Below are 27,068 nucleotides of genomic sequence, written 5' to 3' on the forward strand. Positions count from 1 at the left end.
AAGGATGGAGGAAAAGAGATGGATTTGAAAAGGAAAACATCTCCACATTATCATGGATTAAATCTGGCTTAGAATCCCAGACCTTATTGCTGAAAACATCAATATTTGTGAAATAGGTGATTTTGTATAAGCCCTGAGTCAGGAAGAAGGGGAAGAACCATGGATAGTTGACTCAAAGGAGCGGAAAGGAGAGGAAACTTAGTGAAGGAAATGAAATCCTAAGAAGATTTTATTTTCTTTATAATTAACACCTATTGAAGTAATTATCATGCAGTTTAAGAAAGACTTTTTTTTTTTTTTATAATTGAGAAGTCCATAGTGCAGTGGTTCCAAATTTACCTGTATATTGCAGTCACCTGGGCGTCTTTAAATAAATCCCAAAGCTCAGAACACACCCCAGACCAATTAAAACAGTCTGAGGAGGTGGGATCAAGGCACTGCTACTTTTGAAGCTCCCCAGGTGTTGCCAATGTGCAGAACGGTTGGGAACCACTGCCATCATGAATGAAATGGGTTTGGAGCCTGTCTTAGCCCAAGTGCATTTGATAAATATCCATCATCAAGTGTTCAGGCTCAGGTAGTTTACAGATAGACTCATGCAACAAATACATTTTTGAGAATCTTCTAAAAACTGGGCATTAGGGATACAGGATTGAATTCGTCCCTTACTTCATGAAACTTACATTATAGTTTAAATACTGTGAACAGTTTTAGATAGGGCCATCTGCCGAACATCTTAACTAGATCTCTAGTAAATATCTCAGATATATTAACATGTCCAAATCTGAAACTCCCAAACTGTACCTCCAAGTCTTCCCCGTTTCAGTTATTTCTCCCTTGACTACTCTTCCTAGTCCAGCAGCAAAGCCTGTCAGCCCTGCCTCCAAAACAGATACCCAGAATTTGACCACTTCTCACCACAGAGGTCCAAGTCACAGTTATCACTCACCTGGACTGTGACAGCCTCCTGTTTTCCTCCTTGCCTCCCTTTAGTTTGTTCTTCCCGCAACAGCTAGAGAAATCAGTTAAAATGTCAGCTTGATCTCTTCACTCTTGTGCCTAAAACCCTCCAAATGCTGCTCATCTCAGGGTGAAAGCCAGAGCCTTTTTTTTGATATCTTACTCACTGTGCTCCAGCCACTTTGGTTACTGATTTCTTCAGCAGGCCATCCAGGCCTGCTCCCATCATAGGGCCTTTACCCATGCTGTCCTCTCAGGTTAGAAGGCTTTCCCGACGCCTGTCAGAATCTTCACTAGATCTCTCGCTTTCTTCAGGTCTTTGCTTAAAAGTCAACCTCACTGAAAATGATATGAAGAGTAATGGGGGTGAGGGTCAGAGTGCTATTTAAAACAGATATTTTAACCTAAGAGACTGGATGAGATCAACTGAAGTTTTTTGCTAGTTTGTTTCTAAACTTGATATCCTGAAATAATTATAGATTCACAGGAATTTGCAAAAAATGATAGAGTACCCAAGTACTCTTCATACAGTTCCCCCAGTGGTAGTCTCTTATGTAATTAGACTATACCAAAACCAGGAAATTGATATTAGTCACAACCTACGGGACTTTTTCAGATTTCACCAGCTTTCACATGCATTCATTTTGTGTGTGTGTGTGTGTGTGTGTGTGTGTGTGTGTGTGGTGTGTGTGTAGTTCTATTCAGTTTTATCACATGTAGGTCTGTGGACCCACCACAGTTCTTGATAACAGAACTGAAAAAAAATTGTTCTGTCATCTCAGTGGTCCCTCATGTTACCTATCCCTTTATATATATAAGTGAAATTATGCAGAATATACCCTCTGGAGATTGGCTTTGTTCATGCAGCCTGATTCCCCTGAGAACCATCCAAATTGTTGCATGTCTTAGTAATTCTTTTTATGGCTGAGTAAGTATACCATGGTATGGACATACCACATTTTGTTTAAACATTCACCCATTGGAGAGCATTTGAGTGATTTTCTCACTATTACAAATAAAGCTGCTATGAATATTTGTGTACATGTCTTTGTGTGGAAATTTTTTTTTTTCTGTTTCTGAAGTATTTCTTGACCAAGTAGATTAGTGTACTTGGTCTACTTCTGAAGGAAATGAATAAATTAAACTATATGGTTTTAACTTAAAAATGGACAAATTCCTGCAAAATACGATTTACCAAAACAGATACAGGATGAAAAAAGAAAACTGGAATAACTCTTTTATTAGTTACCTATTTATAATAAGAGCATCCTCAAATTTAGTGGCTTAACACAACATTATTTCATAGTTTCTGTAGGTCAGGAGTCTGCATGTAACTTAGAGGAGTACCCTGCTCTGGATCTCTCTCACAAATTCGGTGTTGCAGTCTAGGTCTTAACTGGCTCTGTAGTCATCTCACGACTCGCCCGATCAAGGGTCTGCTTCCAAGCTCCCTCCGCTTATTGTTGGTAGGGTTCAGTTCCTCCTGAATGTTGGAATGAGGCCTCAGCTTTTGATTGGCTGAAGCTTGCCCTCAGTTTTCTGCCTCTTGAGCCTCTCTGTAGGGGAGATGACAATCAAATGGTAGCTTGGCTCAGCAGACCAAAAGAGCCCAGAATAAGTAGGGGGTGGGGCCAGGTGGCGTGAGCTATAAAGAGTCACAATTTTTTTTTTGATAGGTAAGAAGTGGATTTATTTAGAGAGAAACACACTCCACAGACAGTGTAGGCCATCTTAGAAGGGCAAGAGGCCTCGAAATAAGGCATGGTTAGTTTTTATGGGCTGTGTAATTTCATAGGCTAATAATGAATGGGAGCATTATTCCAAATATTTTGGAAGGAGCAGCGGGGTCACAGTCTTTTATAACCTAATCATGGAAGCTTATTTAACTTATATGCAGAGTACATTATGCAAAATGCCAGGCTGGATGAAGCACAAACTGGAATCAAGATTGCCGAGAGAAACAGCAATAACCTCAGATACGCAGATGGCCACCACCCTTATGGCAGAAAGCAAAGAAGAACTAAAGTGAAAGTGAAGGTGAAGTCACTCAGTCGTGTCCGACTCTCTGTGACCCCGTGTACTGTAGCCTACTACGCTCCTCTGTCCATGGGATTTTCCAGGCAAGAGTACTGGAGTGGATTGCCATTTCCTTCTCCAGAGGATCTTCCCAACCCGGGGGTCGAACCTGGGTCTCCTGCATTGTAGGTAGACCCTTTACCGTCTGAGCCACTGAAGAGCCTCTTAATGAAAGTGAAAGAGGAGAGTGAAAAAGTTGCCTTAAAAACTCAACATTCAAAAAACTAAGATCATGGCGTCTGTCCCATCACTTCATGGAAATAGATGGGGAAACAACAGAAAACAGTGAAAGACTATTTTCTTGGGCTCCAAAATCATTGCAGATGGTGACTGCAGCTGTGAAGTTAAAAGACGCTTGCTCCTTGGAAGAAAAGCTATGACCAACCTAGACAGCATATTAAAAAGCAGAGAGATTAAAGGTCTCTCTACTCAAAGCTATGGTTTTTCCAGTAGTCATGTATGGCAGTGAGAGTTGGACTATAAAGAAAGCTAAGTGCCGAAGAATTGATGCTTTTGAACTCTGTGGTGTTGGAGAAGACTCTTGAGAGTCCCTTGGACTTCAAGGAGATCAACCCAGTCCATCCTGAAGGAAATCAGTCCTGAATATTCATTGGAAGGACTGATGCGGAAGCTTAAGTTCCAATACTTTGGCCACCTGATGCAAAGAACTGACTCCTTAGAAAAGACCCTGATGCTGGGAAAGACTGAAGGCAGGACGAGAAGGGGACGACAGAAGATGAGATGGTTGTATGGCATCACTGACTTGATGGATGTGAGTTTGAGCAAGCTCTGGGAGTTGGTGATGGACAGGGAAGCCTGGCGTGCTGCAATCCATGGGGTTGCAAGGACACGACTGAACTGAACTGAACTGAATCTTAGCAACATCCCATCAGTTTTGTCATTATTCCTTAGAAACAAATCATGGTCCAGACCACACTCAGGGACTGATACAGCTCCCAAAGACCCATATCTTCTGGTAATCATATTCTGGTGTGATCCCCTCACCTCTGTGTGCACCGGACCTGATGACTTCTCTACTCCCATCAGGAGGTAAAAACCATAGAGGGGCTGTATGATACAAAAGAATTATTACAATTTAGTCAGTGAGTGACTATAATATTAACGAAAATTCCATATGGTAACTTATGGCTTAGGGAGAGTAGCTAAGGAAGGACAAACTTGTCCTCCTAGTTTAATCTTACTTAGGTTTTCCAAATAGATTTTTAAAAAATGTTTATTCATGTATTTGGTTGCACTGGCTCTTAGTTGTGACACATGGTATCTTCAATCTTCGGGGTGGCATGCAAACTGTTAGTTCCAGCATGTGGGATCTGGTTCCCTGGCCAGGGATTAATCCCAGGTCCCCTGCATTGGGAGCATGGAGTCTTAGCCACTGGACCACCAGGGAAGTCCCAGTTTGTTTTTTTTTTTTTTTAAGAATAAAACAGGGTGAGCATGCATTGGCGGAAAAAATGAAGGACAAACTTGGAAAGGGGATCTCTTTTGAAGACTGGGGGGCAGACCTCATTGGAGTCCGTGAAGTTCAGCCCACTGGGCAGAAGAGAAGTTTGCTGGTTTGCCCAGCCTGGGATTGGTTCCTGGCAAGCAAAAAGCAAGGTTCTGGACTGCAAGCGAGCCTGCAGAGGAAAACTGGCACCAGTGCAGACAGGAAGCCTTTGGCTGCCAATGCAGGCAGGAGCCCTTCAGGGCACTGACTTCCCTGTTGAGAGGGCTGCACGCTCTCTTAGTGCTAGACCAGAGGGAGGTTGCAGGATAACATGTGCTGGGCCCATGTCTGGGGAAGAACTCCACTGGATGTCCTTCTGGCCGTACCACTGACCACAGCCCCTCCTCCTCCAGTGCCCACTACTGAAAAGTTTATTGCGCTCACTGCAAAGGAGAGATGCGTAAAGGAATTCTGTCCATTCTTAAAAAGCAAGAAGAGTGAATTGAGAGCTGAGAGACAGATTATTTTCTGCTACAGGAACCATTTTAGAAGCTGCCTGCCATAGCTGTGTTATCTACTGAACAAGTGAAATTCATTATGAAAAGCTTCCCACAGAGGAAACTAAAGGCCCCCAGTGGTTTCCCAGGTGAATTCTATTAAACATTTAAGGATGAAATAATGTCAGTTTCACAGAAGCTCTTTCAGAAAATGGAGGAGAGAACTTCCTAACTAGTTTCGTTAGACCAGTAAAACCCTGGCATCAAAACCTGACAATAACTTAACAAAAAATTACAGCTCAATATCCCCTGTGAACACAGATGCAAAAATCCTTAAAATCCTAGCAAGTCCAGATATTTATATATGTAAATTACAATCCATTATGTCCAAATAGGGTTTATCTCAGGAATGTAAGACTAGTTTAACATTTGAAAATCAATCAGTGTAATCCACCATATTAATCAGAACACAGGTTTTATCTATTATTGCATCTGTGCTCAGTCGTGTCTGACTCTTTGAGACCCCATGGACTGTAGCCCACCAGGCTCCTCCATCCCTGGGATTCTCCAGGCAGGAATATTGTAGCGGGTTGCCATTTCCTACTCTAAAGGATCTTCCTGACCCAGGGATGGAACCCACGTCTCTTGCATCTCCTGCACTGGCAGGCATATTCTGTACCACTGTCCCACCCAGGAAGCCCTGTATCTGTTACTACATACTCTCAAAATCTAATGACGCTCTGTCCTGACTGGCTAATAAAGATTAAAAATGTATATGTAAATAAGAGAAACCCAAATATTTCTAAAAAAGAGAAAGTATTTTGTTTCTTACACTTTAAATATTTGGGCTATTTAAAGAAAAATATTGCTACTAAAATATTATTGTCAAAGCTATGAAAGCAAAGAGGTTTTCTCAGATGCTCCAGCCAAAACCTTAAAAAGAAATTTAATTGCTTCTTAAAGACAATCTAACATCTAAAGCAAATTTCAATTTATAAAATTAAAGCCTACACTAAAGATACCACTTTTAAAACTTAAAAAAGTATCTATTATATAAGGAAGTAGCCCTCACTGGTTTTACATTCATTAATACAAAAACAAAAAGTTGTTTAGTCTAATTTGTAAATAAAGACATATTCAATTGCCACAAATTGGCCCCATACTGACAGAGAGAGGAAGGTAAAGAGAAAGGTTATTTTAAACAATTCTCACACTGGTTGATGTTATCCAAAACTATTAATATTTCTCGACCTTTAATACCTTTATAACAAAAAATAATCCAAACAACAGGGACAAATTTGTTCTAAATTTACAAAAATATTGGTTGAAAAACTTTATCTGGGAAACTCAGTAGAGGACCAAGTCTTGTTTTATCTCCAGTTGATTATAATCTGGAAAAATGGTAAGGGTGGAGTAAGCCTGGGAACCCAGACTTGAGGCATTTAAGTATTTCAGTTACTTCAAAACTTTAAATATGTTTAATAATAGTTGGCAAATCTGGTTGGATCAAGATTTTTCCCTTGATAAAAGGCAAATGCTTTAACAGCTCATGGATTTTGTTTTTCCAACTAGGAAATACCTTCAGTACTCTCTATGAATAAATTTTACATTACAGGTAAAATACTTCAAAAACTATAAATTACACATGGTACTCTCATTAAAAGGAAATGTCACTCTCCACATCACCCCTAAATACTGGTATGATAAACTGAGTGGTCCCGGGGAATTCTGTTCACTGACTCGGGTACACAGTCATATTCCAGATGGATGCAAATGACATTCCCAGCAAGCATACAACTGGATAACCCCTCTATAATACACAAGAGGAGAACAAAAGAGATCAATGAAAATCAGTATTTAAGCTGTACATTTACATTTGTACTTAAATGTTTTATTAGTTTTCTCTTACTCTTACTTTTTTACCTTTTGTTGATTCCTGTTTTCTGTCTGCTCAACTCTTTAAGCTGTCTAATTACTTTTTGCAAAAAATTACAATGATAGCTATTCTTTCTGGCTTTTAATTATGTTATCTAACTTTCAAAATCCTCTAAAATATTACCAACCTAAATATGTCTCCATACTTAACTGGCTTTCAGTCCCCCTAAGAGGAAAAGTTATGACCAACCTAGATAGCATATTCAAAAGCAGAGACATTACTTTGCCGACTAAGGTCTATCTAGTCAAGGCTATGGTTTTTCCAGTAGTCATGTATGGATGTGAGAGTTGGACTGTGAAGAAAGCTGAGAGCCGAAGAATTGATGCTTTTGAACTGTGGTGTTGGAGAAGACTCTTGATAGTCCCTTGGACTGCAAGGAGATCCAACCAGTCCATTCTGAAGGAGATCAAACCTGGGATTTCTTTGGAAGGAATGATGCTAAAGCTGAAACTCCAGTACTTTGGCCACCTCATGCGAAGAGTTGACTCATTGGAAAAGACTCTGATGCTGGGAGGAATTGGGGGCAGGAGGAGAAGGGGACGACAGAGGATGAGATGGCTGGATGGCATCACAGACTCGATGGACGTGAGTCTGAGTGAACTCCGGGAGTTGGTGATGGACAGGGAGGCCTGGCATGCTGCGATTCATGGGGTCGCAAAGAGTCGGACATGACTGAGCGACTGAACTGAACTGAAGGAGAACTTAACAGGGTGGACCCCTCAGCCTCTTGGTATGGTATTCAAGTTCTTGTATAATCCCTTCCCCTTGAGTGTGGGCTGGATTCACTGGCTCACTTCAGATGAAAATAATACAACCGAAGTGATGGGTGTAACTTAGAAGGTTAGGTTATAAAAGACTGATTTCTATCTTGATCTTGGATTCTCTCTCTGTTCCTCTCTCGGTCTTGGATTCTCTGTCCTTCTCTCTCTCTCTTTCTATCTTGTTATCTTAGATAACAAGGGCATTTAGGAAGGCAGTCTGGGTGGAAAAGAACAGAGGTCTGCGAGCAACCATGGAAATCAGCTTGAAAGTGGAACTCTGTTGCCCCAACTCCCCACTTGAGAATAAGACCTCAGTCCCAGCCAACAGTTTGGCTGCAACATTATAAGACATCTTGAGCCAGAGGCACCAAGCTAAGCCATGCTCAGAGCCCTGACTCATGTACACTCAGTTCAGTTCAGTCGCTCAGTCGTGTCTGACTCCTTGCGACCCCATGAATCCCAGCACGCCAGGCCTCCCTGTCCATCACCAACTCCTGGAGTTCACTCAAACTCATGTCCATCGAGTCCGTGATGCCATCCAGCCATCTCATCCTCTGTCGTCCCCTTCTCCTCCTGCCCCCAATCCCTCCCAGCATCAGAGTTTTTTCCAATGAGTCAACTCTTCTCATGAGGTGGCCAAAGTACTGGAGTTTCAGCTTTAGCATCATCCCTTCCAAAGAAATCCCAGGTTTGATCTCCTTCAGAATGGACTGGTTGGATCTCCTTGCAGTCCAAGGGACTCTCAAGAGTCTTCTCCAACACTACAGTTCAAAACCATCAATTCTTCAGGGCTCTGCCTTCTTCACAGTCCAACTCTCACATCCATACATGACCACAGGAAAAACCATAGCCTTGACTAGACGGACCTTAGTCGGCAAAGTAACGTCTCTGCTTTTGAATATGCTATCTAGGTTGGTCATAACTTTTCTTCCAAGGAGTAAGCATGTTTTAATTTCATGACTGCAGTCACCATCTGCAGTGATTTTGGAGTCCCCCAAAATAAAGTCTGACACTGTTTCCATTGTTTCCCCATCTATTTCTCATGAAGTGATGGGACTGGATGCCATGATCTTTGTTTTCTGAATGTTGAGCGTTAAGCCAACTTTTTCGCTCTCCTCTTTCACTTTCATCAAGAGGCTTTTTAGTTCCTCTTCACTTTCTGCCATAAGGATGGTGTCATCTGCATATCTGTGGTTATTGATATTTCTCCTGGCAATCTTGATTCCAGCTTGTGTTTCTTCCAGTCCAGTGTTTCTCATGATGTACTCTGCATATAGAAGATATGAATATTGTTCTGTTCTCTCAATGTTAGGTTAATTTGTTCTACAGCAATAGATAACTATGCCAAAGTCTTTGACTGCGTGAATCACAATACACTGGAAAATTCTGAAAGAGATGGGAATACCAGACCACCTGACCTGCCTCTTGAGAAACCTATATGCAGGTCAGGAAGCAACAGTTAGAACCGGACATGGAACAACAGACTGGTTCCAAATAGGAAAAGGAGTACGTCAAGGCTGTATATTGTCATCCTACTTATTTAACTTATATGCAGAGTACATCATGAGAAACGCGGGGCTGGAAGAAGCACAAGGTAGAATCAAGATTGCCGGGAGAAATACTAGTAACCTCATCTTAGACACCATCTTTAGGGCAGAAAGTGAAGACCTAAAGAGCCTCTTGATAAAAGTGAAAGAGGAGATTGAAAAGTTGGCTTAAAGGTCAACATTCAGAAAATTAAGATCATGGCATCTGATCCCATCACTTCATGGGAAATAGATGGGGAAACAGTGTCAGACTTGATATTTTGGGGCTCCCAAATCACTGCAGATGGTGATTGCAGCCATGAAATTAAAAGATGCTCACTCCTTGGAAAGAAAGTTATGACCAACCTAGACAGCATATTAAAAAGCAGAGACATTACTTTGTCAACAAAGTTCTGTCTAGTCAAGGCTTTGGTTTTTCCAGCAGTCATGTATGGATGTGAGAGTTGGACTATAAGGAAAGCTGAGCACTGAAGAATTGATGCTTTTGATCTGTGGTGTTGGAAAAGACTCTTGAGAGTCCCTTGGACTGCAAGGAGATCCAACCAGTCCATCCTAAAGGAGATCAGTCTTGGGTGTTCATTGGAGGGACTGATGTTGAAGCTGAAACTCCAATACTTTGGCCACCTGATATGTAGGGCTGACTCATTTGAAAAGACCCTGATGCTGACAAAGATCGAGGGCAGCAGGAGAAGGGGATGACAGAGGATAAGATGGCTGGATGGCATCACCGACTCAATGGACATGAGTTTGAGTGAACCCCGGGAGTTGGTGATGGACAGGGAGGCCTGGTGTGCTGTGGTTCACGGGGTCACAAAGAATCGGACACAACTGAGCGACTGAACTGAACTGAATAGATAACTAAGGCAGTTACACTACACCTATTCACATTTCTTGGAACTTTAAAGAAACCCAAGGATTTTTTTAAAAAGGAATAAAATATGGGATTCATAATACAAACTATGGCCCTATTTTCTCATACATTTAGATAGGAATTCTTGCATGGTTTTAAAACTTAAGACCAAGTAAATTCAGGCAATAATTAATACTTACCAGCACATCCTCAGGACTAAAATTCTCATAAATGAAAGTGCATGCTTACACCATCAAAATATGACCTGTATTTTGAATATATTTCTCTGGAAAATCCTGACAGGAGAAGTTGAGAGAATTTTGATGAGGAAATTGCCTCAGCCAAGTAGAGGTGCTTACAATAGACAGAGACAACCTGTTCCTTGTACTTCACAGTTTTCTGCAGAATCTATAAATAGCTAACATTGTTTTCATTGATGCCTTGAGCCAGCCAGCTCCAGGGCAGGCTGCCTAGACTGCTTTGCAAAATGCTAGCTTGTCAGTTTTCCCTCTAGAAAAGCAGGCAAGACTCATGGTTTCCAGACACCCCACATCTCCCTGCTCTCTTTTATAAATCCTCCCTTTTAAAAGCCCTGTTGACAAGCACCTATTGATTCTCTTTCATATGAGTAAATCTGTTTGCATATAATTAACTTCTTCCATATTATTCTTGGACAGGAGTATACATAGAAGGAATCTACGAAAAGGTGTCAAAAGGTTGAACCTGGGACATTCCCTTATTTAGAGGTCAGAAGCAAAGCAAGTTAATGAGGGTATCAACGCAGCTGGAAAAACTAGGAGAAGGTATCCTTCAGAAAACCAAGAGAAGAAAGCCAGAATACTGGAGTGGGTAGCCTATCCTTTCTCCAGGGGATCTTCCTGACCCAGGAATCAAACCAGGATCTCCTGCATTACAGGCAGATTCTTTACCAACTGAGCTATCAGAGAAGCCCACTCTTCATGAAACCAAGAGAAGAAAGCGTTTCTCTTGAAATAACTGTCGAATGTTGCTGAGTGGTTCTATCTAGGATTTGGCAACTTGGAAGTCACTAGTTACCCCCAGAGGTGTAGTTTCAGTGGACTGGAAGCAACAAAAACCTAACTGAAGTAGGATGAGCAGAGAATGAGGGATCTATTGGTTCTGGCTGTAAAGGAGATCAGAGAAATGAAATGTGGTTGGAGAGGCATGGTGAAGGAGGAAAGTGAGGGTTGATTTTCAAAAAAATATTAAGTTTTGGAACATAATAGATAATACTTTCAGATGATTAAAAATTACAAATAAAACATTATATATAAAAAGTCTCCCTCCCACTCCTGATTCCCATTTGAATTATTTCTTGTATTTTCTTTGATGCTTTTCTTCCTGCACACATAAGAAAATGGTATTATTTGTCCCTATTTTTATTGCAAAAGGCAAGAAACTAATACATACATAATGTTCTCCAATTTCCTTTTTTTTTTTTTTAAGGAAACAATACATAAATTCAACTATATCGATAGGATAAACTTTCTGGAGTGGGATTGCATATGCTAAAGGCACATTGATAAGTATTTCTCAATTGCCATCTGTAAGAGTTGTATCAACTTACACTCCTATCAGCCATGTATTCCCCACAGTCTCACTGAGTGCTATCAAACTTTTTTGATTTTTAACAATCTGAACAGTGGAAAATGGTATCTGAGAGGATTTTCTTTTAGAGATGAAAACTAGAAAAACAGAAAGCAAGCCTGAATACACAGGGGAGAGAGGGGAAGAACCTGCAGAAGATTCCTTTTCTAGGCTGGAGGAGCAGAATCTACTCCATTGGTGATTCATTTCATAGATCCAATGCAGGGGGTTGTTGGTACATTTTGAGGGTATACCTCTGTACTGGTTGCTTCTGTTTCTCACTTGAAATAAGAATTGAGGTCATAAGGTAATAAGCCAGGACAGGGGAAGAGTGTCGAAGATGTGAAAGACCAGGCGTGAACTGCTTTGCTTAGAGGGTAGGGGAATAGTCTGCCCAGGGCAACTAGGATTGTTGAGCAGCTCTGAAGGCCCCCTCAAGACTTGCAGCCTTAAACTGAAAGTGAATTTTGAAGGAAAAGGAGCCTCCGTGCATGAAGAAGACCAGTGCTTCAGGGAGATGTGAGAGGGAAAAAAAAAGCAAAGCATTTATCAGGTGGTGGTTTAGCCGCTAAGTCGTGTCTGACTCTTGCCACCCCGTGGACTGTAGCCCATCAGGCTCCTCTGTCCATGGGATTTTCCAAGCAAGAATACTGGAGTGGATTGCCACTTCCTTATCTAGGGGATCTTCCCAACCCAGGAATCAAACCTGGGTCTCCTGCATTGCAGGCAGATTTTTTTACTGACTGAGCTATGAAGGAAGCCCAAGCATTTATCTAGTATTTAACAAATATTTTGGCGGACTATCCTATATAGAGACTATTGCTGGGTACTGGCTTGTCACTTACTTTAAAATTTTTATTATTATTATTTTCGCCACTAAGCAAAGTGTGCGATCTTAGTTAACTGACTAGAGAAGGAACCAGGGGTCCCCTGCATTGGGAATGCAGAGTCTTAATCACTGAACCACCAGGGAAGTTCCTGGCTTGTCACTTAAAGCAGATCACAAGCATATTTAAGTTGGCTGTTCACAAAATCTGATTACAGTAAGACTATTCACTCTGCAAACAAAAATACAAAAAGTTACCATAGGATCTCTTTATATGAACTTTTCCTAAATTTGGGGATGGGCGTTTTGACTCTTAATAGCCTGGACAAACAGCTGCTCAGAAAAACATGCGCATATGCAAATTTGCAGACAAATGCAGGTGGTTTAGAATCACAAATAAAGAATCTCTCAAATTTTAGAGAAATAAAACTTACCTATATTTTAAACAGTGTACTGTTTTAGTATATTTCGAATGATTCAATTTACACAAAGCTTTCTAGGAGCTACTTCATGCTGTGTATTCGATGCCTCAATAACAGCTCAGAATCTGAAATCATTTTACGTTTCCAAAAAGTATAGTTCCCCTATACTGTTCTCCCAGAATTCCCTTAAGTTTACATCTTACATAACTGTAGCTCAATTATCAGAACTATTGATAACCATACTATTGTTTCTTGATACACTTTATTCAAATTTCATCCACTGTCTCATTCAAGTCCTTTTTCTGTTCCGGAATCCAATACAGGATTTCACTTTGCGTTTAGTTGTCTCGGACTTGGCTTTCTTCTTTTAATCCAAAGTGGCTGTGTGTTCTTGGGCAAAATTAAAGTCCAAGCCTTTCTTCTGTCTTACTAGACGTGATATGATTAACAATCAATAAAAATACACGTGGAATGTTTTCGGACACGTCAAAGACAACGAAATTGTTCTTACTGCGCAAAGCTGGGCATATCTAAAGTGGCCTTTCGTTCAAATTAAAACAAAAATAAAGCAAATAGAAGAGTATTACTTTTGTCGAGAAGTTTGTCCTAAAGTAGGACCCGTAGCTTCCAGCTAGGCCGGCCAGGATGCGCTTCCTCTAATTGGGCAGCGTGCGTCCGCGCTGACGCAGAAAGGCTGCCCCATTGGTCCGCGCAGTCGGGACTCAGGCGGCTTTTCTCTTCGTGCTCAAGGTGCCGGACCACTTCTTTTCCTCCAGCCGAGCGTTACCCTTCTTCCCCAAGTGCCAGCCTGAAGGATCGGACTGAACGAGGCCGGGGAACTGTACTGAGGTCAGCCGGGAAGAAGCGGCGAGGATAGGGTATGAGGTGGGAGGTGGCAGAGTACAGGTGGTCGGCAAGCCTGGACGAGATAGCCCAGTTGGCGCGGCCCCTGGACCCCCAGGGTCTTTGCCGTTTCCTGGCTCCCTCCGCTGGCCCACCTTCCTCGGGATCCCCCGAGGTTCCGCGCCTCTCTGCCGCCCTTCTGCGGGCCCCGCCCTCGACTACTTCCCCCGAAAGGCCCCGCCTTCTCCGTGAGACCCCGCGGGCCCCGCCTTCGGCCCCTCCTCTTAAAGGCCCCGCCTCCTCCCCATCCCCTTCGCTGGCACTGCATTTGCCGCCGCCTATCCAAGACACCGCCCTCACCGTGTATGCATCCCTGCCCAGTCTCTTGTCTTTTCATCTTGCACCGCCTGGGCCCCTCTGCCTCTTTAAGTTATGTTTGGTCCCATTTCTCTCACCGCCCCCCGATCCCGGCTTTGTTCCTGCATCGTTTTTTCTTAGCCCTGCCACTCTGCACACCTCCTCCCCAACTTCGTCTGGCTGCCCGGGTCCCTGGATATCCCCACAGATCCGGGCTGTCTCTGTGAACTTGGCAAATTGTGCAGAGGCCTCGTGCTGGGCATTGGCGATCTCTTGTTTTCAAGACCTCCCTGCCCGGTGGGAGAAGTCACTTTGTTATGGAGTCTTAACAGGGGCGTGGATGCCTGTAATCTAGGAAGCATGATATTGCAGTATTTAAAGGAAGGCATGCTGGAGTTACAGCCCCTCCTGGTGAGATCCTTAGGCAGACCTGTGAGGGACTAAGCTGTACCTTTCTCCCCAGATGTCCCAGGCTTCTTCTGATGCAGAAGCTTGGCTCTCACCATGGTCCTTTAAACACTGGTGGTGTGGTGGTTTAGTCGCTAAGTCGTGTGCAACTCTTGCGATCCTATAGATTGTGGCGCTCCAGGCTCCTTGCTCAGTCTGCTCAGTCGCTTCAGTCGTGTCCGACTCTGTGCGACCCCATAGACGGCAGTCCACCAGGCTCCTTAGTCCGTGGGATTTCCCAGGCAGGAATGCCGGAATGGGTTGCTGATTCCTTCTGCAGAGGATCTTCCTGACCCAGCGATCTGGAACGGGCGTCTTCTGCATTGCAGGTGGTCTCTTTGCCGACGCAGCCACCTTAGGAAACTTAAACACCGGGGAATTATTAAATCTTGTCATGGGCCCCTCTTTTAACCGAAGTTGGTAGGGCTTTCTAACCCTCACAGGGAAGTGGAAGGCAAGAGATGAATGAGTGATGGGCTTAGACAAGCAATGTCTCAGCATCCCACTCTTGGTGCTGCTTTTTGGATTTTTTCCTGAGAATTCTTATCCAATTTTTCAATTACCAGCAGTCTTGCTTGGTAGGTAAACCAAAAAGTATGTGTAGATAAACATCTTAAGTCACTCTGTAGATTCCTCCAAGCCACCATCCACTTCAGGGTATACTGTGTGTACACTGTGTATACTGTTCAGAAGACAGTGACCCACCCCTTCAGTCTGTCAGAGTTAGGAAGCCCTGGGATCTGAGCCCAGCTCAACTGTTTGCTATAAACTTTCGGCGGTGAAACTTTCCTCATCTGAGCCTCAGTTTTACCTTCTACAAAAAGAGCGTGATAAGCCCTGTCACAGGATCATTGTGTGGATTTGCTGAGATCCTGCTTATTAAAACAGTCACTTTTAGGGTATTATAAATAGTAGGATTTGAGCACAGGTGAGCCCCAACTCTTCAGATTCATGTCTGTCTGATTCAAGCCAGCTAACAGCCTGCTGTTGTCGCCCTCTCCCAGGCACGATGACGACCCTGGATGATAAGTTGCTGGGGGAGAAGCTGCAGTACTATTACAGCAGCAGTGAGGAGGAGGACAGCGACCATGAGGACAAGGACAGAGGCAGAGGTGCCCTGGCTGGCAGTTCCATGCCCGCAGACACGGACTTGGCAGGCGAAGGCATCTCAGTTAACACAGGTACTGGAAATCCTGGGGTCTGGGAATAGGTTTAAAAAATGTCCATTAAATATGTATCAGAAGTCTCATGGTCACTTCTCTCTAATTCCAGTCGGACATTTAGAGACAACCCAGTGTTACCATTTCACGCTGCTTCTAGCCATCGCACTGCGCAATATTAACATGTATGCATGGCAGTGTGCTGATGATTCAAATAGCCCGGCCTGTGTTTTGAGTCTAGCTTCTCAAATGAATAGGTGTTTGATATCCAATAAATCATGGGTATGAGTATATTGGTAGTATAAATTCCCAGCTATGGCATATTTACACTTTTACACTTTATTATTTCCAAATTGCTGTCAGTTGAGCTAGTACTGGTTTGTAGTTTAACCAGGAGTGTGACAGTTCCCATATACATGACCTTCTGCTGTGTTACCAAACTTTTTTGATACCCTGATGCCATCCTGATGGATGGCAAATGGCACTTCACTGTAGTTTTAATCTTTTTAGAAGTAACAACTCTTTTTAAAAAAAATTTATTTATTTTTAATTAGAGGGTAGTTGCTTTACAATATTATGTTGGTTTCTGCCGTATATCAACATGAATCAACCATAGGTATACATGTGTCCCCTCCCTCTTGAACCTCCATTCCACTCCTCTAGGTTGGGAGTGACAAGTCTTTTTTTCTAATTTTAAAGGATATGTTCATGTCCTTTGCTCATTTTCAAAACTGGGTACTTGGTCTTTTTCTTCTTAGGGAGCTATATATTAAGGAAATTAATCTGTGGTTTGAGTTGCAAATATTTCTATTTTATTGTTTGTCTCTTGGTTTTTGTTCTTTTCATGGCAGAAAGTGTGTTTTTTTTTTTCAATTGTTATGTGCTTGAGAGCATTATTTTATAGTTTCTTAGTTTTATTTCTTATGTAAAAGACCTTTCTCCACTCCAGAATTATTAAAAAAGACTCCCATGCCTTTTACAAAAGGTATTTTTATGATTTTGTTTGTTTAACACTTAACTGTTGATTTATTTGGAATTCATTTTGTTAAGTTGTAGGACTCCAACTTAATTTTTTTCATATTGCTACCCAGTTATTTCAATATCACTTACTGAATAAGCCATCTTTTCTCCATTGCTTTTTGTTTGTTTGTTTTTATTTTTATTGGGCTCTAGGGGATGGGATGGGGAATACCTCTGTAAGTTATGCCCCACTAGGAAGATGTCCATTCTAACTTCCTGGGATAGCTTTCAAAGCTTTTTCTTTTTCTTGGAGCCGCTGCTCTTGCTGGCAGCAGCCTCTTCAGGTCCACTGCTGAGTGGCTCCTCCTTGGAAGACAATTTCTGCTTTTTTCTTGGGGACCCTCTTGTTTTCTGACTCATCAGGGTCAGTAACTGGTTCCTCTTTGGGAAAAGATTTCTTCCTCTTGGGAAGACTTCCAGTACCAGCTGTCTCTTCAAGATCACCACTAACTAGCTCTTCCTTGGAAAAAGATTTCTTTTTCTTGGGTTTGGAAAAAGAGACAGATGGGTCTTCCATTCCATTCTCCCGAAGCCTCCTGGGACTTTTGCTTTTTCTTCTTTTTGGCTCTTTCACTTGTCTCCTCACACTCCTCCAGGGCACTGCTATTTTCTGAAGAAGCCAGGGCAATTGCAGCCAGCCTTTTCTTTTCCTTCTTCAAGCGTTTCTTCTCCTGTTTCTTGAGCTTCCTAGTAACCTTGGCAGCCGCTTCCTCTGCCTGAACCATTGCCTCCTTCATGACATCCAGATTCTTTCAGGGAATCTCTCCAGTCTTACAGAAGGACAGCCGCTCCTCAACTTGTTCTTGAAGCTTCTCCCTCAAAACACTGGTCAGTCAAGTCAAGTCGCTCAGTCGTGTCCGACTCTTTGCGACCCCATGGACTGTAGCCCTCCAGGCTCCTCCGTCCGTGGGATTCTCCAGGCAAGAATACTGGAGTGGGTTGCCATTTCCTTCTCCAGGAAGGCACTGGTAGGCACCTCAGAGAAGCATTCGATTCGGGAGGCAATACTGCATTTGTTTGCCGGGTATCGGGAGATGCGACCTTTGTTCTTGACAGCTGCTCGGCCAATGAAGGTAGAGTGGAAAATGAGTCTGTATTTTGGGGTGTTACCCCTTGTCTTCAAGGATCTGGAAACTTGGTCCCTTTGCTGGGCCCAGGGAATCACTCAGACACCAGGACGGGCCATTTCTCCATTGTTTGGGAATGCCAGTTCTATCTTGTACTGACTTTCTGCTTATATTTGAGTCTTTGGCTGTTCTTGGTAGTCTCTCCCACTGATTTGTCTTTTGCTATCACAGTGTTGTTTTTATGTTTTAATTACTTACCTGTTTATAGCTGCACTGGGGCTTCGTTGCTTCGCAGGGGCTTCTCGTCGATGCAGCGGCTTTTCTGGCTGTGCAGCGCAGGCTCCAGGGCCCATGGGCTTCAGTACTTGTGGCACACGGGCTTGGTTGCTCTACGTCTGTGCAATCCTCCCGGACCGGGGACTGAACCCCTATTCCCTGCTTTGGCAGGCGGATTCTTCACCACTGGACCACCAGGGAAGTCCTCCCACACTGCTTTAATTATTCCGTTGTAATATGTTTTAGTATCTGGTAGGCCTGGTCCCCATACAGTACTCTTCTATGTCATTATTTTCTTAACTCCCGCTTTCTTATTTTTCCAAAGGAGCGTGCAACACATGTGTAATCACATATTTTCATCAGAAATGCATTAACTATATGGATGAATTTAGGGATAATTAGGCCCTTGTGATGTTGTGTTTTCCTGGTCAGGAATATGGTGTTGCTTTTCCATTTATTCAGGTCTTTCTTAGTGTTTCTTGGCAACATTTTAAAGTTTTCTTCATACAGATATTTTCTTTTTTTTTTCTGTGATGACAAATAAACCTTGACCTCCCAGTTTCATGTCTTGTGACAACAAAGATTTATTTCTCAGTCATGTTACGTGCTACCCGTATGGATCACGAGCAGCCTTGCTTCTGCTTCATATGTCCTGTCATTCCAGGAATTAGGCTGAAGGAGCAGCCCATTTGGGGACACACTGTTCTCCTGACCAAGTGTAGAGAAAGAGAGGGCTGTTGGAGACATATAACGGCTTGTTAAGTTTTTGCTCAGAATTCAGTGGCCACAGTAAATCACATGGCCAAACCCTGCATCAGTGGGCTGGGGATACATGTTTTCATCCCAGAGGTGGTATTACAAGTCATGTGGTAAGGGGCAGGGCTATATAGCATGGGGGTTGGGAGGTTTGGGGTTAGTTTGAATAACAGGATAACCTGCCACAATCTTGTTATAAAAAGTCAGATAATAAGGAAGTGTGGAAAGAAAAAAATAAAAGTTCTCTCTCACTAGTCTCGTTAGATCTTACTTCCTAGACATATCCACTGTTAACAGTTTACCTATTTTTCTGGCCCTTTTTCTACATGCAAATATAGAGGTCATACAAATGTACATGCACATATACAAATATATGTAAATATTTATACACAAACATATAGTTCTTTTTCTAAAAATTGGAGGATCATACCATGATATTGTGTTGCATTTTACTTTTTCTTTTTTGACCTAATATGTTTAGTCACTTTTCATGGAAGGGAACCTATAGCTACCTTGTTTCTAAGAGTTGCTTTATTTTCCTTTGAGTAGATGAGTCTGAATTTATTTCACTCATCTCCTAACATTGGGTCTTAGTGTGGCCCTTTAATTCTCACACACCGTCCTGCCATGGACATGCCTGTGTGTGGACCACGCTGCCCTGAATGAGCATCCCTGTGCCGTTGATGGAGCCAGCTCTGGACAGATGTGCACCAGCCCCTAATCCCTTGGTCATCTTTGGTCACCTCCATATTCACCCCCAACTCAGGTCCAAAAGGCGTGATCAATGACTGGCGCCGCTTCAAACAGCTGGAGACAGAGCAGCGGGAGGAGCAGTGCCGGGAGATGGAGAGGCTGATCAAGAAGCTGTCCCTGAGCTGCAGGTCCCATCTGGACGAGGAGGAGGAGCAGCAGAAGCAGAAGGACCTCCAGGAGAAGATCAGTGGGAAGGTAATTAGAAGCACCCAGGCCTCGCTCAGGAGCTACCCCTGATCGCCAGTGTTTGTTATTAGCACGGCGCGCGCCAGTGTTGTCAGCGTGGCGCGCGCCAGTGTTGTCAGCGTGGCGCGCGCCAGTGTTGTCAGCGTGGCGCGCGCCAGTGTTGTCAGCGTGGCGCGCGCCAGTGTTGTCAGCGTGGCGCGCGCCAGTGTTGTCAGCGTGGCGCGCGCCAGTGTTGTCAGCGTGGCGCGCGCCAGTGTTGTCAGCGTGGCGCGCGCCAGTGTTGTCAGCGTGGCGCGCGCCAGTGTTGTCAGCGTGGCGCGCGCCAGTGTTGTCAGCGTGGCGCGCGCCAGTGTTGTCAGCGTGGCGCGCGCCAGTGTTGTCAGCGTGGCGCGCGCCAGTGTTGTCAGCGTGGCGCGCGCCAGTGTTGTCAGCGTGGCGCCCCATTCGTCTTGTGTAACCTGTGTCGCTGTCGGGTTTACGTCTCTTACGCTCACTGCTGGTCCCCCCGCAGATGACTCTGAAGGACTTGGCTGTGATGAACAAGGACCAGGATGATGAGGAGTTCCTGCAGCAGTACCGGAAGCAGAGGATGGAAGAGATGCGGCAGCAGCTCTACCAAGGGCCCCAGTTCAAGCAGGTTTTTGAGATCCCCAGTGGAGAAGGGTTCCTGGACATGATTGACAAGGAGCAGAGGAGCACCCTTATCATGGTCCACATTTACGAGGACGGCATCCCGGGGACCGAAGCCATGAACGGTTGCATGCTCTGCCTCGCAGCAGAGTACCCGGCCGTCAAGTTCTGCCGGGTGAGGAGCTCGGTGATCGGGGCCAGCAGCCGCTTCACCAGGAATGCCCTCCCTGCCCTGCTCATCTACAAGGGGGGCGAACTGATTGGCAACTTTGTCCGAGTCACTGACCAGCTGGGGGAAGATTTTTTTGCTGTGGACCTTGAGGCTTTCCTCCAGGAGTTTGGATTGCTCCCGGAAAAGGAAGTTTTGTTGCTAACCTCTGTGCGTAACTCTGCCACCTGCCACAGTGAGGACAGTGATTTGGAAATTGATTGACCACCTGGGCCGGTGGCATAGACCGCTCATGGTTTGGGCTGGAAGACACACGTCTGTGTGTTTATTTTCATTCTTTTGTGTGATCTTCTGGCTTTCCGCCCTGTTCTTCATAGTCTCTTTTATGATATATCAGATCAAGAAATTCTCCGATCAGATCAGCGTGCTGAATCACCTTGTGGTTAGCCATGAAGTGACTTAACATTGTATAAACAGGAAGCCAGGCTTTTGAACTGTTTACTTAAGGTCCTCTAGCGTGACATCTCTGTTATTGTTTCCAGTCAATATTTACATAACATCCTAAAGACAGTGTCCTGGAAATTGTCTTCAGATGGTCTCAGAGGTCTCTGCCAGGTCCGGGAGTATATCCTATAGTGTGTTATTTGCAACATAAATACTACATTTCCTTCATCAATGATCATATTATATTCACGTGTAATCAGACTCATCGCCATAGAAGGCAGTTAAACTTTTTAAGTCTGAGACCCTGTTGTCTCTAGGGTCTTGTTTAAAGGTTCTGGACCACATATGTTTGCCCCATCAACAGGGGTGACCTTTGCGGCTGGAGTCGATGTCCTGCTCAAGTGTTGTTAAGTCTACAGTAGGAGGAAGGATGGAGACAAACTTCCCTTTTGATGCTGGAACACCAGCTTGACTTAAAAATTAGAGCTTGGATGGAGCTGGGAAGCCTTTTTAAAGAAAGATCTTTGAATAAGATACCCCTGCTCACCTATTTTTATTTAACAAGGTAAAAATTTTTTTGTTGTTTAATGTAGCTTTTGTTAATTATTTTTTAATATTGGAAAAGTAACCAATATTCAAGAAACGAAAATTTACCAAAATACAGAAGCAAAAAAAAAAGAATAATCTCTAATCTTACTACCTAGGATAAAACACTATTAATATTTTGAGATATTTCCTTCCAAGGTGTTTTCTTTGTATACACAGACATTTTGTGTGCTTGTTGTTAAACAAAACAGTGGGATCATTCTGAACATACTGTTTTATAGTATGGTCAGTTAATATATCAAATGTTTTTCTGTGTTACTGAATACTCTTTTACAACATTTTAAAGTTGCTATTTATTCCATTTATAGATGTGCTGTAATTTGCTTGGTGGTTATCTCTTAAAAATAACCTTTTAAGAGGTAGTTCCTCTTGAAAAGGAAAGCAGCAAAGATTTTCTTATTTAAAAAGTAATTGATTTTCATTGTAGAAAATGTAACAATTGTTACTAAACTAAAAAGAGATTTAAAAAGCCTTATAATTCCACCAACCAAAAATAATCCCTGTTATAATTTTACAGGTATCTTTCTGGTCTTCTTTCTTTGTGTTTATGATAATGATTGTCTTTTGAGTTTTTTTCCTCTTATTTTTTTTACTTTGAACTATGTACATTTTAGGGTCAGGAAAAATATAATCTGTAATTAAATGTTAGCTTTAAAGTTCAGTTTTGCTTTCCCTGGCATTTTAGGAATTGACTAACTGTAACAGGGTCTTGACAGTATCTCTTGTAGTTAACCAGAAAAAGAAACTGCATGTTTCTTTTTTTTTTAATGAAAAAAAGTTTATTGTAGAAAGTATTTGGGAAGTATAGAAATTAGAAACAGAGACAGCTGTTGTCAATGTTCTTGTTTATGTCCTTCCAGCTTTTTCAATATTTTTAATAACATTGAGAGCTTATTGAATTTAGTTCTATGTTTTAACTTAATATTGTATCATAAATGATGCTTTGATGTGTTAAATTCTAAATAAATAATTTTTAATGGCCTCATAATATTTCATCATTTGGATAGATCATACTTTATTTAACCAGTTCCTTGATATTGGATATTTAGATTCCTAGCTCTGGGCTAAAACACATAGCATCTTTGTATTTGGGGCTATATTTTGGATCATTTTCATAGTATAGACTTCTAGAAGAGGAATTATTGGGTAATAGAAATATTTTAAAAGCTTTTATAAGCCATCTACCGTTCTCATTGGAAATGAAAACATGCTCTCCGAGCACTTTGACTTTGCCTTTCAAGAACAGAAATTCTGGGATAAAGTGAGTAGACAGAATGGGGAAATCCTGTTCTAGGGGAAGTGCAAACAGCACAGGCTTTGGAGCCAGACAGATCAAATCCTGTGTTTCTCACTGGTGGTGAAACTTCTGGTGAGGCACCTAGCCTTCTTGAAACTCAATTTCCTTGCCTTGGCAATGGGAACAACAGTGCTTCATGGATTGTTCAGTTGTTTTCCACGTGTGATCCCAGAACTGCAGTGTCAGCCTCACTGGGGAACTTGTTAGAAATGCAAAATGTCAGGCACTCCCTTGGACTAACTGCATTGGAAATTCTAGGACTGGCCCAGCACACTTTTCTCAAGCCCTCCAGGTGGTTCAGTTTAAGGATCACCAACTTGTTGATTAAGGTGAGTGACAGCAGCTGTCAAAACAAGAGTTCACTGCTGTCCTTTTTTATTTGTCTAAGGGGCGGAAGGAGTTGAAATGGAGAATTCAGGTCACTTCTCTTCTTTGTTTACACGATCCTCCTTTTTGGTGATGGACTTGGGAGAAGGAATGAGAAACCAATACTTGTCTATTACAAACTGTCTCAGTAGTTTTCCAGATTCCACTTTCCTTTGGAATGAAAATCCCATGAAGGCATGGACTTTATTTTCTTCCCCGTGTATGGCATAGCCTCTATTCACTCTGAAACTAGGCTGACATTTACAGCTTTGTGGGCAAGATACAGAATCCTTCCATACCTCAGTTTCCTCATCTGAGAAGTGGGGATGAGTAACATGAGTCGATTCATAAAATACCTAGTCAGCCTTCAAATAAGTGCTGTTTTTATGATCCCCAGCACCCACAACTGTGCCTGGCACTTGGTAAGAATTGAGTGTTTAATAATGAATATAAGGGCTCATTGAAGGCCACATCCTTTCATGGTAAGAAGTAGTAATATTTCAAAGATGAAGAAACCAAGACTTTGCAGAGTTAAGTAACAAAGTTACACAGCTAGAGGGCAGGGCAAGGTTTAAACTCAGGTCTGTGGCATTCCAAAATGTATACTATTTGCATGATGCTTTTTCTTAGCAAAGAAAGCGAAATGATCAAATGTCAATAAAACGATCAATTAGAAAAAAAGAGAGTGGAGAGAATAGGTTGGAGGAGGAAAAACAGGAAGAGAATTTTAGAAAGTGAGAGAAAGATATGAAGCTGGGTGGAGAGCTGGGTCTTCCAGGCCTACCTGTGTTTCATGTCAGAACCTTTCCTCTCTGGGGAATTCCCTGGTGGTCCATTGGCTAAGACTCCGTGCTCCCAATGCAGAGGACCTGGTCAGGAAACTAGATCCCACATGCTGCAACTAAAAATTCCACATGCCACAATTAAGACCTAGAGCAACCAAATAAAAAACAAAAAACAACCTTTCCATCTGGACTGTGGCTGTGACCAGCAATGTACCCCTTGAGGTGTCCCCCTTTCCTCCCAAAAGTCCTTCTTCCCAATGTCCCGTTATACCCCTGACCACACTGCCACCCACGTTCTGGCTCTGGGTGGCAACGATCAGGAGTACAGTCAGCATGAACTCCAGTCCTCTCCCTGACCAGCTGTGTGCTATTAGATAGGTCTCTTCCTCTCCCTGGACCTCTGTTTCCCCTCTTGTAAGATGAGGGGTTGCATTAGATGATTTTTTTTAAGATGCGTTGAGCTCTCAGATTTTATGAGTCAATGAATTTTTAAGAAATCTACTGTCACCATCATGCTATCATATTGTATTTGGTTTAATTTAATGAACAATGTTAAGTTTTTCCTAAGTTGTGAAATGTGAAAAGTCCTGGTGACTTAAATAACCTTACCTCCTTTTCCCATAGGACAACCCCATCTTCAGTGTGTGTAGCTGCCTAAGTATTTGTTTACACATTAGACTATGAAGTCTCTGGGGACAGGGACTGCATCTCATCATTTCTGTTGTCTGGTCTGAGATGACCTAAGTGGTCACTACTTAAGTGGGGAAAATCCCCAAGGCTGGAATAGGCTGGAATTCACCACAGTAGGCTAGAAGACTATATGTTATGTAACTTTTAGTGCAGACATGTTATATATTTTAAATCAGAGATATACTACCTGTGCTCATGGAGACCCAGATAAGGTCAGATCAAGCCCTCAGCCCTGCCAAAGCCTGTAGAAATACTGGTTATAATCCAATGAGATCACACGGTGGCAGCAGAGGAGAGGGAACAAATAGTTTTTTGTTTTCCTGTTAAATTAGAAGAGCACAGACTTTGGATTGGGTGATGTGGGAGATGTCTGGCACCATACACGAATCATTTTATTTTCTTTCTTTTTTTCGGAGGTGGGGCAGGCTGAGCAGCTTGCGGGATCTCTGTTTCCCCACCAGGGACTGAGCCTGGACTGTAGCAGTGAAAACTGGGAATCCTAACCGCCAGGTCACCAGGGGACTCCGTGAATCATTTTACAGAATTTGTTTTTAGGAAAGAGAATCAGAAAGTATTACATTCACATGATTTATTAATTAGTAACAAAAAAACAACTATTGTTTCAGGAATAAACATACATACATTTAACTTTCACGTTATGGTCAGTGAAGGCTGAGGGAAAGCCTGGCCAGGGAGAGAAGCGGGAGCAGTGGGTTCCTGCCAGCCCCAAGTCTGGAGTCCCAAGCACCTGAGCTCAGGGTGTAGCCTTCATATCCAGATCACAAACCCCATGACTTCTTGTCTCTGCCTCCCCTGCCTGTAGCAATGAGAGTTACCAGCATGCGTTTTTTACTTACTTTGTGCCAGATCATTGTGCTAAGCACTTAGATAATTCTCATAACAACCCCAGGGAGATAGTATCATTCTCATTTTATAGTTAAGCAATTTGCCCAAAGTCAATCATCTAGTAAAGTCAAGACTTAAACCCAGAACTTGGAATTCAGGAGTCAGGATCTTAGTACACTCTAATAATGTTGACCCAAAAAGACTTCTGGAAAGAGATGAGGGATGCCTGTCCAGCGATTGGTGTTATGGGCTGAATTATGTCCACCCCAAATTAGTATGTTGAAGTCCTAACCAAACCCCCTACCCACCCCGCCGTCCCCGCCACCCCATGTGACTGTAGCTGGAGACTACAGGAAGTAATCAAGGTTGAATGAGGTCATAAGGATGGGGCCCTAATCTGAGAGGACTGGTGTCCTTATAGGAAGAGAGCTTTCATCAGAAACCAAACCCGATGGAACCTTGACCTTGGACTTCCAGCCTTCAAAACAGTGAGAAATAAATGTCTACTATTTAAGTCACCCACTTTATGGTATTTTGTTATAGTAGCCAAAACTAGTGTTCTTGCCTGGAGAATCCCAGGGATGGGGGAGCCTGGTGGGCTGCCATCTATGGGGTCGCACAGAGTCGGACACGACTGAAGTGACTTAGCAGCAGCAGCCAAAACTAAGACACTGATTCCCGTGATTTCTACAAATTCAATAAAGAAGAGAGAAATAGGATTCCTCAGACTTATTTCAAAGGAAAGCTGGCAAGTATATGGCTGTTATTAGCATAACCAAGGGCTTCCCTGGTGGCTCAGAGGTTAAACCGTCTGCCTCCAGTGTGGGAGACCTGGGTTCAATCCCTGGGTTGGGAAGATCCCCTGGAGAAGGAAATAGTAACCCACTCTAGTATTCCTGCCTGGAGAATCCCATGGACGGAGAAGCCTGGGAGGCTTGACCCTTACAGTTTCTCCTACCCTTCCACTGACCCTAACCAGGACTCGATTGTTCAGTGAATCACTTCTCTGTTGTCAAGGGCTTTGTATGTAATAGATATTATTTCATAATCATTAGGACCAGGTAGCCTCTGTGCTCTGTTAGTCCCCAAACAATGATGAAAACCTTCCTTGTCAAGTTCCCAGGATCTATAAGCTGGTTACTCATTCATAAATCCTAGAAATGCATGTCCTGTTTCCCAGTACCTGCTCCCATGACCTATGTGCTTAGTCACTCAGTCATGTCTGACTCTGCAACCCCATGGATTAGGCTCCTCTGCCCATGGGGATTCTCTAGGCAAGAATACTGGAGCAGGCTGCCATGCCCTCCTCCAGGGCTCCCATGCTCTAAGTTAACTATAAAATTGTCCCAATGCCCCCTCTATGGTGCAGGGTTCAGCTTGGAATGCTTCTGGATCCTTTTCTGCCAATCACATCAGTAAGTTACCCTACAGTAAACTCAT

The 27,068-nt window shown here is 43.0% G+C and overlaps 1 protein-coding gene and 1 long non-coding RNA gene across 2 annotated transcripts; one reads left to right on the forward strand and one right to left on the reverse strand.

Moving 5' to 3' along the window:
• Nucleotides 1–286: 286 nt before the first annotated feature.
• On the reverse strand, nucleotides 287–13,993 carry LOC138436639 (uncharacterized). The gene is made up of 3 exons (XR_011255506.1): nucleotides 12,943–13,993; nucleotides 1,128–1,299; nucleotides 287–1,012 (listed from the first exon to the last, which is right to left on the reverse strand). It is a non-coding gene; the product is annotated as an uncharacterized lncRNA (long non-coding RNA).
• On the forward strand, nucleotides 13,551–22,629 carry PDCL (phosducin like). The gene is made up of 4 exons (XM_069582521.1): nucleotides 13,551–13,779; nucleotides 15,582–15,758; nucleotides 19,623–19,804; nucleotides 20,307–22,629. Exons 2-4 carry the CDS (start codon nucleotides 15,587–15,589, stop codon nucleotides 20,856–20,858), a joined length of 906 nt encoding a protein of 301 aa, XP_069438622.1. The 5' UTR covers nucleotides 13,551–13,779; nucleotides 15,582–15,586; the 3' UTR covers nucleotides 20,859–22,629.
• Nucleotides 22,630–27,068: the final 4,439 nt, after the last annotated feature.

Source organism: Ovis canadensis, chromosome 3 (genome assembly GCF_042477335.2).
Source record: "Ovis canadensis isolate MfBH-ARS-UI-01 breed Bighorn chromosome 3, ARS-UI_OviCan_v2, whole genome shotgun sequence".
Lineage (NCBI taxonomy): Eukaryota > Metazoa > Chordata > Mammalia > Artiodactyla > Bovidae > Ovis > Ovis canadensis.

Bases quoted from the DNA above. Each gene is read 5' to 3' on its own strand.
- PDCL (XM_069582521.1), top strand. From the start codon at position 15,587: ATGACGACCCTGGATGATAAGTTGCTGGGGGAGAAGCTGCAGTACTAT. The intron at 15,759-19,622 runs GTACTGGAAATC...CCCCCAACTCAG, and splicing joins AGGCATCTCAGTTAACACAG to GTCCAAAAGGCGTGATCAAT. The intron at 19,805-20,306 runs GTAATTAGAAGC...GTCCCCCCGCAG, and splicing joins AGGAGAAGATCAGTGGGAAG to ATGACTCTGAAGGACTTGGC.